The sequence below is a fragment of the Carlito syrichta genome, unplaced genomic scaffold, assembly GCF_000164805.1.
Source record: "Carlito syrichta isolate Samal-C Ts95f unplaced genomic scaffold, Tarsius_syrichta-2.0.1 Scaffold79434, whole genome shotgun sequence".
Lineage (NCBI taxonomy): Eukaryota > Metazoa > Chordata > Mammalia > Primates > Tarsiidae > Carlito > Carlito syrichta.
Window position 1 is genome coordinate 139,780 of NW_007023530.1, and position 9,873 is coordinate 149,652.

Below are 9,873 nucleotides of genomic sequence, written 5' to 3' on the forward strand. Positions count from 1 at the left end.
CTCCTCCTCCCCCTCGCCGCGCCTTTTGTCCCGGCCGAGCCCGGCTCTGCCCCGCCCATCTGTGAGGGAGGAGACTCCCCGTCAGTGACTTCATTGAGTAGGTTCTTGGGGATCGGGGTCGGGTCCTCCCCAGAGAGAGGCGAGAGGAGCTCGCTGCCTCTCGGGCCCTCGCAGTCACACCTGGCACAGGTACACACGCTAGCACTCACAAGCACACGCTTGCACCGTGCACTGCCACACGGCCGCCCACGAGCAGCCAGGCGCCGCTGCACCTGAGAGCAGGTGGCCGCTGCATCCTCTGCCTTCACGCCGCACACCTGGGATCAGGTCCGGCTCCCGCGGCACCACACAGGCCTTGCTGGGCCAGCGCCTCCAGACTCGGGAGGCGGCTTCCAGAGCTGCAGCATTCCAGGCAGGCTCCGGTGGAGCGATCAGAGGTGAGGGGCTTGGCTGGGCATGTTTAAGCGCACAGTGCTCTCCTGCCCACCCCCAGCGGCACCCCCACTGCAGGCCCGAGGAGCTTTCCGGAGCTTCCCACACCTCTGGGGAGAAGACTTCTTAGCCAGCTTGATGTTTAAAATTCAGCTGGAGCCCTTAAAACTTCGAGCGTGGACGCTGAATGGGTTTGTGAAGTTTCGGTAAGTCCCTCCGGAGAAGGGCACTCATACCATCCCAGTCAAATTCTCCCCATCAGCCACCCCCTCATTGCCTACCTGTCTCCTCCCTCTCATCCTCACCCCGCATTCCATGTCAGAGTCCCTTTCTGCCTCACCCTTATATTTGAATGAATTGCAACCCTGGTCATTCACCTCCTATCTCAAGCCCTTCAGACATCCGTTTTCCACAAACATCTCCAATTTTTCAACTCTCTACATCTCTCCTTTTCAACCCACCAGTAACCCATTTTCCACCTCAGCCATATCCATCTGTCATCTCTCCTCCCCTTCCGTCAGTCCCTCTTTTTCTGTACCGACCCTCAGCCCTCTCCCCTCCCATACCTCCCGTTTCTCCCCATTTTCCACTCCTGGCTCTACATGAACATCCTCATTCTTCTCCATCAAGGCAGTGCCATGCCATGGGGCTCCTTTGTCATTCCAGCACGTGGCCTCTGGGTGGGGGGAGGGAAGGAGGGAGGAAAGCAGAAGGAAAGGAGGTCGGTCCTAGAAGAGCTTGCCCGCTGTCTGGAGGCAAGACAAGTCAGGGTCTGGAGCGCTAGCAGGTGGGTACCAGGGAGGAAGCTGGCTGGGTGAAGAGGTCATGCAGGGACAGCCAAGGGAGATGGGTGGCCGGTGAGCCGTTCTACTGGCCCTCTGCCCGGAAGCTGCTCTAGTTCTCTGGGGCACCCTCTGGGTGTGCTAGGGTTCCTGCCTAATCCCAGGGGAAAGAAGGTGTGGGCTGAGACAGAGCTGGCAGACCACCCCCAGCTACCACTCAGACGGCTTTTCCGAAAATGGCTGCCCTCCCCCAGGTGCTCTTTCTTCTCTGCTTCCCCCAACCCAGTCTCTTCCACAGGCATGCCATGCTGGTGGGGGGAGATGGGGGAGTACCCGCCTTTATGGAGCCTTCTCTTCAGAGTGAGGTGACTCTCAGAACCATGAATCAACCAGCTACCAGCAGTAGGTTCTGCGGGGGCAGAAGCTAGGGCCATTGTCCCTGCCTATCTGGGGCCTTGGAGGCCTCCCCCTTCTCCAGGACACCCTGTGCACGTCACTGCTGTGAAGCATTCAGAGGCAGAAAAGCAGGCCCCCACTGTGGCTGCCAGCCCAGGACATTGCTAGAAAGACTCTGGTTCTCCCAGCTTTGGCAGGGGTTGGGCAAGTCTCAGAAGGGCTGGATAATGCTTCTGGCCATTCCCCCAAATAGCTCTAGCTACAGGCAAATCCCCTTGCCTTCATATCCACCACGGGGCACTGATGGAAAGAGAGTGGAGTGAGAATGAGAGCCCGTTCTGTGCTTCCCTCTCTCGCACCCAGCTTGGAAGGGACTGTCAAAGAAGTATGGGCCTAGCCTTGAACCAGTCCCTCCACCATGGGGACAGATAAAAGGGGAGTGGGGGACTTGAGGGAAGGTATTAAGGAAATGGTGGTTAGTGCCCAATTATCTCCTAACAGCTGGGGTTAAAAGGGGCCCTATCCCCAGGGTGCTTTTGTTCACTAACACTGGTGATTAGGTGGCACAGACAAGTTTTCACACAGTTGTGTGTAGACACTAGGAAATGAGTAAAGGAAACTTGCCCTGGTTGTGGGGAGGACAGTATCACCCCCCTGCTAATGAAGGAGTTGGAAACAGCCCTTTCCAAAGGCTGTGCGTCACCCTCTGAGTCACACGTGAGGCTTAGCATAGTCTGGGGGGGGGGCGGGAGCACCGAGGCCTGGGGTCTCGAAGGGCAGAAAGGACTCCAGACACCCATACCCTGACTCAGCCTGGCTGGCCAGGACTGCTGGCTGAAGACCCAGGCCTGTTCCCAGTTCTGGGCCACTGCCCCAGCTGCCCTTAGCCTGGGCACCATGCCTGAGGTGTGGCGTAGGAGACCACGATGCTCAGGTGACCTCACCCAGTACACTGACTTTCGCCAGCTTCTGTGCGTGGGTCGGTCAGTCCATGGTGCCACCTCATTCAGCAGGGCTCTCAGGAGTCCTCAGTCTGGCCCAAGGACCTGGGCCTCAGCCTAGCCCCAAAAAGCTGGGCCACAACCTTCAGCTTCCTGCTGGGAAAACCCAGGAGGTGAGGAAGGAGTCACAGAATCCTAGAATGTCAGAGCTGGAAGAGACCATCTAGTCCAAATCTGTCATTTTACAGATGGGGAGACACAGGCCCACAGAACAGGCATGACCTGCTGAAGGTCGCGCAGTGAGTCATTTAGGGATTGCAAGATCATCAGGAGCAGGGCTGGGGCGGAAAAGAAGAGGGGCATCAAGGATTGGCCCTGGTTTCTTTCAGAAACAAGGAGACCAGTGCTGGTCCAGTGGCTGTGATGGGAAAAGATTATTACAAGATTCTTGGGATCCCGTCGGGGGCCAATGAGGATGAGATCAAGAAAGCCTATCGGAAGATGGCCTTGAAGTACCACCCCGACAAGAACAAAGAGCCCAACGCTGAGGAGAAGTTCAAGGAGATTGCAGAGGCCTACGATGTGCTGAGTGATCCCAAGAAGCGGGGCCTGTATGACCAGTATGGGGAGGAAGGTAAGAGGGCAGCACTCCAGCCCAACCTTAGACCCCTACGCTTGGCCAGGGTCCTGGGTGAACCCATTCTCACACAGGGAACTGGAGGCTAAGGAGGGGGTAAGGGAGGCAAGGGCTTCCAGCACTGACACCCAGAGGAGAGAGACCACCCACTACCCAGCTCAGCTTACCGCTGTTCTCTCCGCCTCTCCCCGCCCCTCTCCCTCCTCCAGTCCAGGCCTTAGAGAGGTCTGAAGCTAGAGCCAGAGGTCTTCCCCTCCCTTCTTTCTTTCCCAGCCTTATTAGTCCTGCCCGAAGTCCCTGACACTTCATTGGCTGATAGAAGTATTGGGGCGTGGGAGCGTGTGGCTCTCTGAGGACAGAGCATTTACATTCATCAGCATAAAAGTCTGGCCCTCAGGCAGCCTGGGAATTAACCACTGGAGCTCTGGGCAGAAATGGTTGTCCCCTTCCCTCCCCCATCCCAGCACACTTTAGGCCAGCAGAACAGAGGTGGAGCTTTGCGCCTCCCAGAGGAAGTGGCAGGGATCCAGGACTGGAAGGGGAACTGCCGCTGGCATTTTACCCCTCCCTGGGGTAGCTGGGGTGGCCACAGGGCGGAAGGCAGGAAAGGCCCAAATAAAGCCTCTGAGAGGGAGGCCCCGCCCAGCACATCCCACGGACATGATGTAGCTGCTAATTCTGGGCCTGCCCCTCAGGGCTGCCTGCCACCCGCCAGCCACAGGCACCTGTCAGGCTATATTAAGAGACACTGTCACAGCTGAGGACTCTCCTTCTGGGAGGAACTGTCCTTCCTCCCCAGCGGCATCCACCTTTCTTTCACATTCTCCTCCTCTTCGCCCTCCCCACCCTCCCCTCAAAATTAAATGGGCTAATGATATGCACTGTACCTGATACAAAGCAGTGCTCAAAAGAATGTTCTTTTCTTGCCCTCCTCCTAGCTTTGTGTCCATGTCCCTCTATGCACCCCAGTCCTTCCAACCCCCCTCTTCTTAGTTTCCATCCAGGCTGCTAGGTTCATTTTTCCCAACCCAGCTCCTAGACCTGCCAACTCCCAGATTCACCAGGCACCTGCTGGAATCCCCAGTATTCTCCCAGCTAAAAGAAATTTTTCTGACTGGGTGCCATGGCTCACTTCTGTAATCCCAGCACTCTAGGAGGCCGAGGTGGGAGGATTGCTTGAGCCCAAGAGTTCGAGACCAGCCTGGACAACCGAGGGAGACCGCATCTCCACAAAAAAATCAAAAAATTAGCTAGGCATGGTGGCACGTGCCTGTAGTCCCAGCTACTCTGAAGGCTGAGGCGAAAGGTTTACCTGAGCCCAGGAGGTTGAGGCTGCGGTGAGCAGTGATCATGCCACTGCACTGCACTCCAGTTTGATTGACAGAGTCCAAAAAAGAAAGAAAAAAAGGAAAAGAAAAGAAATGTGTCTCTTTGGAACGGAGGGATGGGAGTGGTAGGACTGGGGAGAGGGAAGCAGTACAGACGCCATGCCACCATGTGACATGTCTGGGAAATGCACTGATCCTTCCCCTCAGCCTCACCTGTGTTTAGGAAGAAGGCAGGAGCTGGGAGAGCGACCCTCCTGCCTGACCTGCATGACCAAGCCTAAGTGAAGGGGCAGTGCTCAGTCACTGGGCCCAAACACCACTGGGTTTTGATGCAGATCCCCATCCCCATCCCAGGAGGGTCCTGATGATGAGAATGGCCTTAAGGGGACCTCCAGGGGTGGGGGGAGAAGCAGCTTAGAAATGTTGGTTATTTTTCTGTCCACCCTGCCCCCTCCCCAACAGCCAGCCAGAAGAGTTGTGCACACAGACTCTGTGTGCAGCTCTGGGTGGGGCCAAGTTGCTCCCAGCTTGAAAAGGGGTGGTAATGGTATAGCAGGAATCCCTATAGAGAGAATTACCCCTTTTCCTTGCCATCAGTCCAGCCTCTCTCCCTCTCTCACTGAGCTCTGCCAAGCTTCTTAAACTTGCTTGATAATCAGACCTCAATAGAAGGAAAGAAGAGCTCTAAGTCTTGGGGGAGGGGTGAAGAGTCAGCTGCCACAAGTCCCTGAACTGCCTGCTACTTGGCCCCTCTAATGAAACCCAAATCTGCCCTTGTGGTCCCAGGTAACAAGAGGCTAATTTAGGCGCAGGCTTCCATGACCAATTGAAATCCAGCTAAAAGGCCTCAGGGAGAAGGGTCTCTCATTACCTGGGCCTGCGCCACCCTTGAATCTCTGGATTCTGGAGCAGTTCTTAGGATGAAACCTCTTCCCACATCCCCCACTACTTCCATCACCCCCTCCTCCCCATGAAGGCCTCCTCTAAGAATCTGAGCCCCTTAGATAGGACCAAACAGAAAGCACAGCTGGGGTTACCACCTGCAGTGTGCCAGCCCATTCATGCATTAGGGCTTCTCAACAGGTGTGGGGTGTAGGGCTTACTGTTGTATAACTCCAGGGAGCTCCATTCCCATTGTAGTCTGTGTCTGTACAGCCTGTGAATGACACTCCCTGAAGCTGGGCAACACTGAGCAGGGTGTGGGAACAAAGTATTGAAAACTTCTAGAAAAACAGCTCTTCATCTCCAAGTGAATGGACTTTCCTGCTTTTCTGAGGCTTTTGAGCAGGAGTTGGGGAAAGAGGAAACATCACTAGAAGCAGAGTGAAAGTGGACTGCCTCCTGGACTGGCTCCCCACCCAATCTGGGGCTAGTCGCTTACTAACCCCTATGTGGTCAAATCTTGTCTGATAGCCTCTTGCCCTGGATGTCTCTGGAAATAAACAAAGATTTGGGATCCAGGTATGGCTTGTGATGTGATTCCAGACTAGTCACTCAGACTTTGTGAGACATCTTTGGGCCATGGGTATGTGGAAAAGGTTACAGGACTGGAAATCACATTCTCTAAGGCCCCTAGTCCTAGCTTTTCCACTTACTGGGTAACCCAGCCTCTTTGAACCTCAAGGTCTGTACCACTGTTAAGTATGTAACCAAGAGTGGAAGTTCATCTTGCCAGAAGCTTTTCTTACTCTGTTAGCCTGGCCCTCTGTGCAGGGGTTAAAGGCTGCTTCTTTCTCTGGGCCCATGAACTGGGCAAGCTAGAGGGAAGGGGGAAGAGATGGGGGGGGGCCGGGACAAGCCACGCTGCCCCTAACTTCTCCTCCCCTCTAGGCCTGAAGACCGGCGGTGGTACGTCAGGTGGCTCCAGTGGCTCCTTTCACTACACCTTTCATGGGGACCCCCATGCCACCTTTGCCTCCTTCTTTGGTGGCTCCAACCCCTTCGATATCTTCTTTGCCAGCAGCCGCTCCACTCGGCCCTTCGGTGGCTTTGACCCCGATGACATGGATGTGGATGAAGACGAGGACCCCTTTGGCGCTTTTGGCCGTTTTGGCCTCAATGGGCTGAGTAGGGGTCCGAGGCGAGCCCCAGAACCACTGTACCCTCGGCGCAAGGTGCAGGACCCACCTGTGGTGCACGAGCTGCGGGTGTCGCTGGAGGAGATCTACCACGGCTCCACCAAGCGCATGAAGATCACGAGGCGGCGCCTCAACCCCGATGGGCGAACTGTGCGCACCGAGGACAAGATCCTGCACATCGTCATCAAGCGTGGCTGGAAGGAAGGCACCAAGATCACTTTCCCCAAGGAGGGTGATGCCACGCCCGACAACATCCCTGCTGACATCGTCTTTGTGCTCAAAGACAAGCCTCACGCACACTTCCGCCGAGATGGCACCAACGTGCTCTACAGTGCCCTGATTAGCCTCAAGGAGGTGGGGCCTGGCCAGGGTCTGTGGTGTGCTGGGGGGGTGGCGGGGACAGTCCCTTCCTTCCCACCGGTTGGCACGTTCTTTTCCTGCTTCGACCCATGTCCTCCCCTCCTACTCCCCCACCCTCACCCTCTCCTCACTTTTCTGCTTTGTTCTCCCCAGGCGCTGTGTGGCTGCACTGTGAACATTCCCACCATTGATGGCCGAGTGATCCCTCTGCCCTGCAATGATGTCATCAAGCCAGGCACCGTGAAGAGACTCCGTGGGGAGGGCCTTCCCTTTCCCAAAGTGCCCACTCAACGGGGAGACCTCATTGTCGAGTTCAAAGTTCGCTTCCCAGACAGATTAACACCACAGACACGGCAGATCCTGAAGCAGCACCTACCCTGTTCCTAGGCTCTGCCCCAGCCAGTCCAGAGTCTACCACAGCAATACCCCCACACTCACCCCACCCAGTGTGCACCCAGCTTGATGTCCCCTGGACACTGGCAACTTTTTCTAAAATGCAAAAAAAAAAAAGCCACTGATTTTCAGGAAAATGTTCCTGTCCCCGACCCCTTTCGGAGCTGGGCTGCCTGGGGGAAGTGGGAGGGAGGTGGGGAGAGCTAGCCCAGGGGTCAATTTTCATGTCATTAGCTTTGAATCCAGTTCCCACTCCCGTGGCTGGAGAGTGACCTGAGTGCTACTTGAAGATATAGATTCCTTGTCCACGTCTGTAAATAGCATGTCCTCCTTCCCCTCCCAGCTTTGCTAATACCTTTCCTCTCCCTTCCCTTCAGCTTCCTCCTGCTGGGGAGGAAGAAGCCGGAAAGGACGCTGCTTTCCCGCCCCCACCCCTAGGTCCACAGTGTCCAGGGTTACCGCACACATATTCATGCACATGAAGCACTCACCTAGAGCTGTCCGTGCCTCTCCTGGAGAGAGGAGAGGAGATAGGAAGGGAAGGTCCACAACCTGCGAACAGGGACATTGAGCACGAGACACTTTTCATCCGGGGCAGGGCGGTGAGCCCACCCTCAGCAGCCTCCCTGACAGCTGCCCTGCCTCCACCCCACAGAGCTGGAGGTTCTGTCCTCCCAGTTGCTCTCAGGAGTGTTCAAGGGTGGAGGCAGGGGAAGGGGAGCCTGAGGCATCAAGGCCAAGAGGTGGAGGGCAGGCCCCATCTCAGCCTTCGTCAGGAAGGGAAAGGGCTTGGGGGTCAGGTGGCAGCTACTCCCCACCAAGAGATTCAGGGTCACAGGTTTCTCCCCACACCTCTGAACTCAGGGCCTAGCCACCCCCCAAACTTCCAAATCCCACTTTTGTGATATGTGAAGCTACTTATTTCTTACCCTTCTCAGAGGCTGCGTGGGGGATTTCCAGCCCTTTTATGCCTGTGTGATCCCACCCCACTCCCACAGTTGTATAAAGGTCAAATAGCGAAGGAACTGGGGGAAGCCTGCTTCAGCCAGATCTGGGGTGGGGTCTTTGGGTTTTCTCACTTTGACAAGCCCCTGAATGTTTTTATAGTAGTTTTTTTGTATTTTTTTGTAATGACAGTATTATGTAAAAAATAAAGTATTTTAAAAATATGGCATCTGAGCAGGAGCGATGACCTGGGATGGGGGCGAGTGAGCGGTGCCTCTGTCAACCTCTCTCCAGGGTCCTGGTCACTTGAGAAACCCGAGCAGGCCTTCAATATAAACTGGAGCTGACTCCTTCTTCCTAAGACTCCTGGGATTTCTGATACATATACCACAAATGCAGCACAGACAGAAGATACCAGTCAGCCATTACAAGAAATAGATCTATCCAGGAAGAAAAAAATATCCCTGTATGAGAAGCAGAGACCATCCTCTTCAGAAGATGTGCTAGTATGAAAACAATGGATTTTCTTTTCTTGTTTAAGTTTTCTCTCTGAGTCAGAAATCTTCCTCCTAGGAGGGGATAGGAGAAGACTTTCTGGCTGACTAGAAGAGACACATGCTCAAAGACAGAGCCTGGGCAATGGAGAGGGCAGCCAGAGGTGCCTGGCATCCTTGGCCAATGCTGGTGGGGCCTGGCTGTAGACACAGGCTCTCTGGGAAGCACTGAGCATGGCTGCCAGTCCTTGAATCTCACAGTTTAATCTCTCAGAGTCTCACTGGTCTCTAGCCTGCCTGTCCCTGCTGAGACAACTCTGGCCCTCAGGGCTGGGTGATGGCACTTGTCCCTTTCCTTGGATCTGGGTTGGAAGGAACCCCACAGTTGGAGAAATGCTTATCCACAAGCTCTGCCTGGGCCTGGACTTCCCCCTGGATCTGATTCCTCTGAGCATAAAAGTGCATGTTGTCTCCAGGATCAGGCCCATAACAGCCGTGCCCTCCTGAGCGTCAGTGTCCCCAGTGCCATCGAGACAGCACTGCGCCGGGCTCCACACAGATGCCGACACCAAGTAGGCGTTTATTTTTATTTTATATTTACTCTGTCACCCAGGCTAGAGTGCAGTGGCATAATTACAACAATTAAAGCTCATGCAGCCTCGACCTCCTGGGCTCAAGTGCTCCTTTTTTTTTTTTTTTTTTTGAGTTGGAGTCTCACTCTGTCGCCCAGACTGGAGTGCAGTGGCCGCTCCCAGCCACTGCAGCCTTGACCTGCTGGGCTCTGCTGATCCTTCCGCCTCAGCCTTCCAAGTAGCTGGAACTACAGGCGTGCACCATGCCCGGCTAATTTTTTTTTGATTTATTGCAGAGATGAGGTCTCACCAAGTTACCCAAGCGGATCTCAAACCCGCGGGCTCAGGCAATCCACTCACCTCAGCCTCCCAAAGGCGCGGGATTACAGGCTGAGCCACCGAGCCCGGGTTCAAGCGCTCCTTCTACTTCAGCATATTGAGTAGCTGGAACTATAGGCATGCGCCACCATACCCAGCTAATTTTTTTTTTTTCTGTAGAGACGAGGTTTTGCAGT

General features: G+C 55.0%; 1 protein-coding gene across 1 annotated transcript; it reads left to right on the forward strand.

Annotated features, from left to right (window-relative positions):
- Positions 1–83: 83 nt before the first annotated feature.
- On the forward strand, positions 84–8,521 carry DNAJB5 (DnaJ heat shock protein family (Hsp40) member B5). The gene is made up of 4 exons (XM_008054662.2): positions 84–638; positions 2,941–3,185; positions 6,347–6,948; positions 7,108–8,521. The coding sequence occupies exons 1-4, from the start codon at positions 457–459 to the stop codon at positions 7,339–7,341; spliced, it is 1,263 nt and encodes a 420-aa protein (XP_008052853.1). The 5' UTR covers positions 84–456; the 3' UTR covers positions 7,342–8,521.
- The last annotated feature ends 1,352 nt before the right edge of the window (positions 8,522–9,873 follow it).

Excerpts from the sequence above, each read along its gene's own strand:
- DNAJB5 (XM_008054662.2), top strand. The coding sequence starts at position 457 with ATGTTTAAGCGCACAGTGCTCTCCTGCCCACCCCCAGCGGCACCCCCA. Across the intron at positions 639-2,940 it reads AATGGGTTTGTGAAGTTTCG|AAACAAGGAGACCAGTGCTG; the intron begins GTAAGTCCCTCC and ends GGTTTCTTTCAG. Across the intron at positions 6,949-7,107 it reads CCCTGATTAGCCTCAAGGAG|GCGCTGTGTGGCTGCACTGT; the intron begins GTGGGGCCTGGC and ends TGTTCTCCCCAG.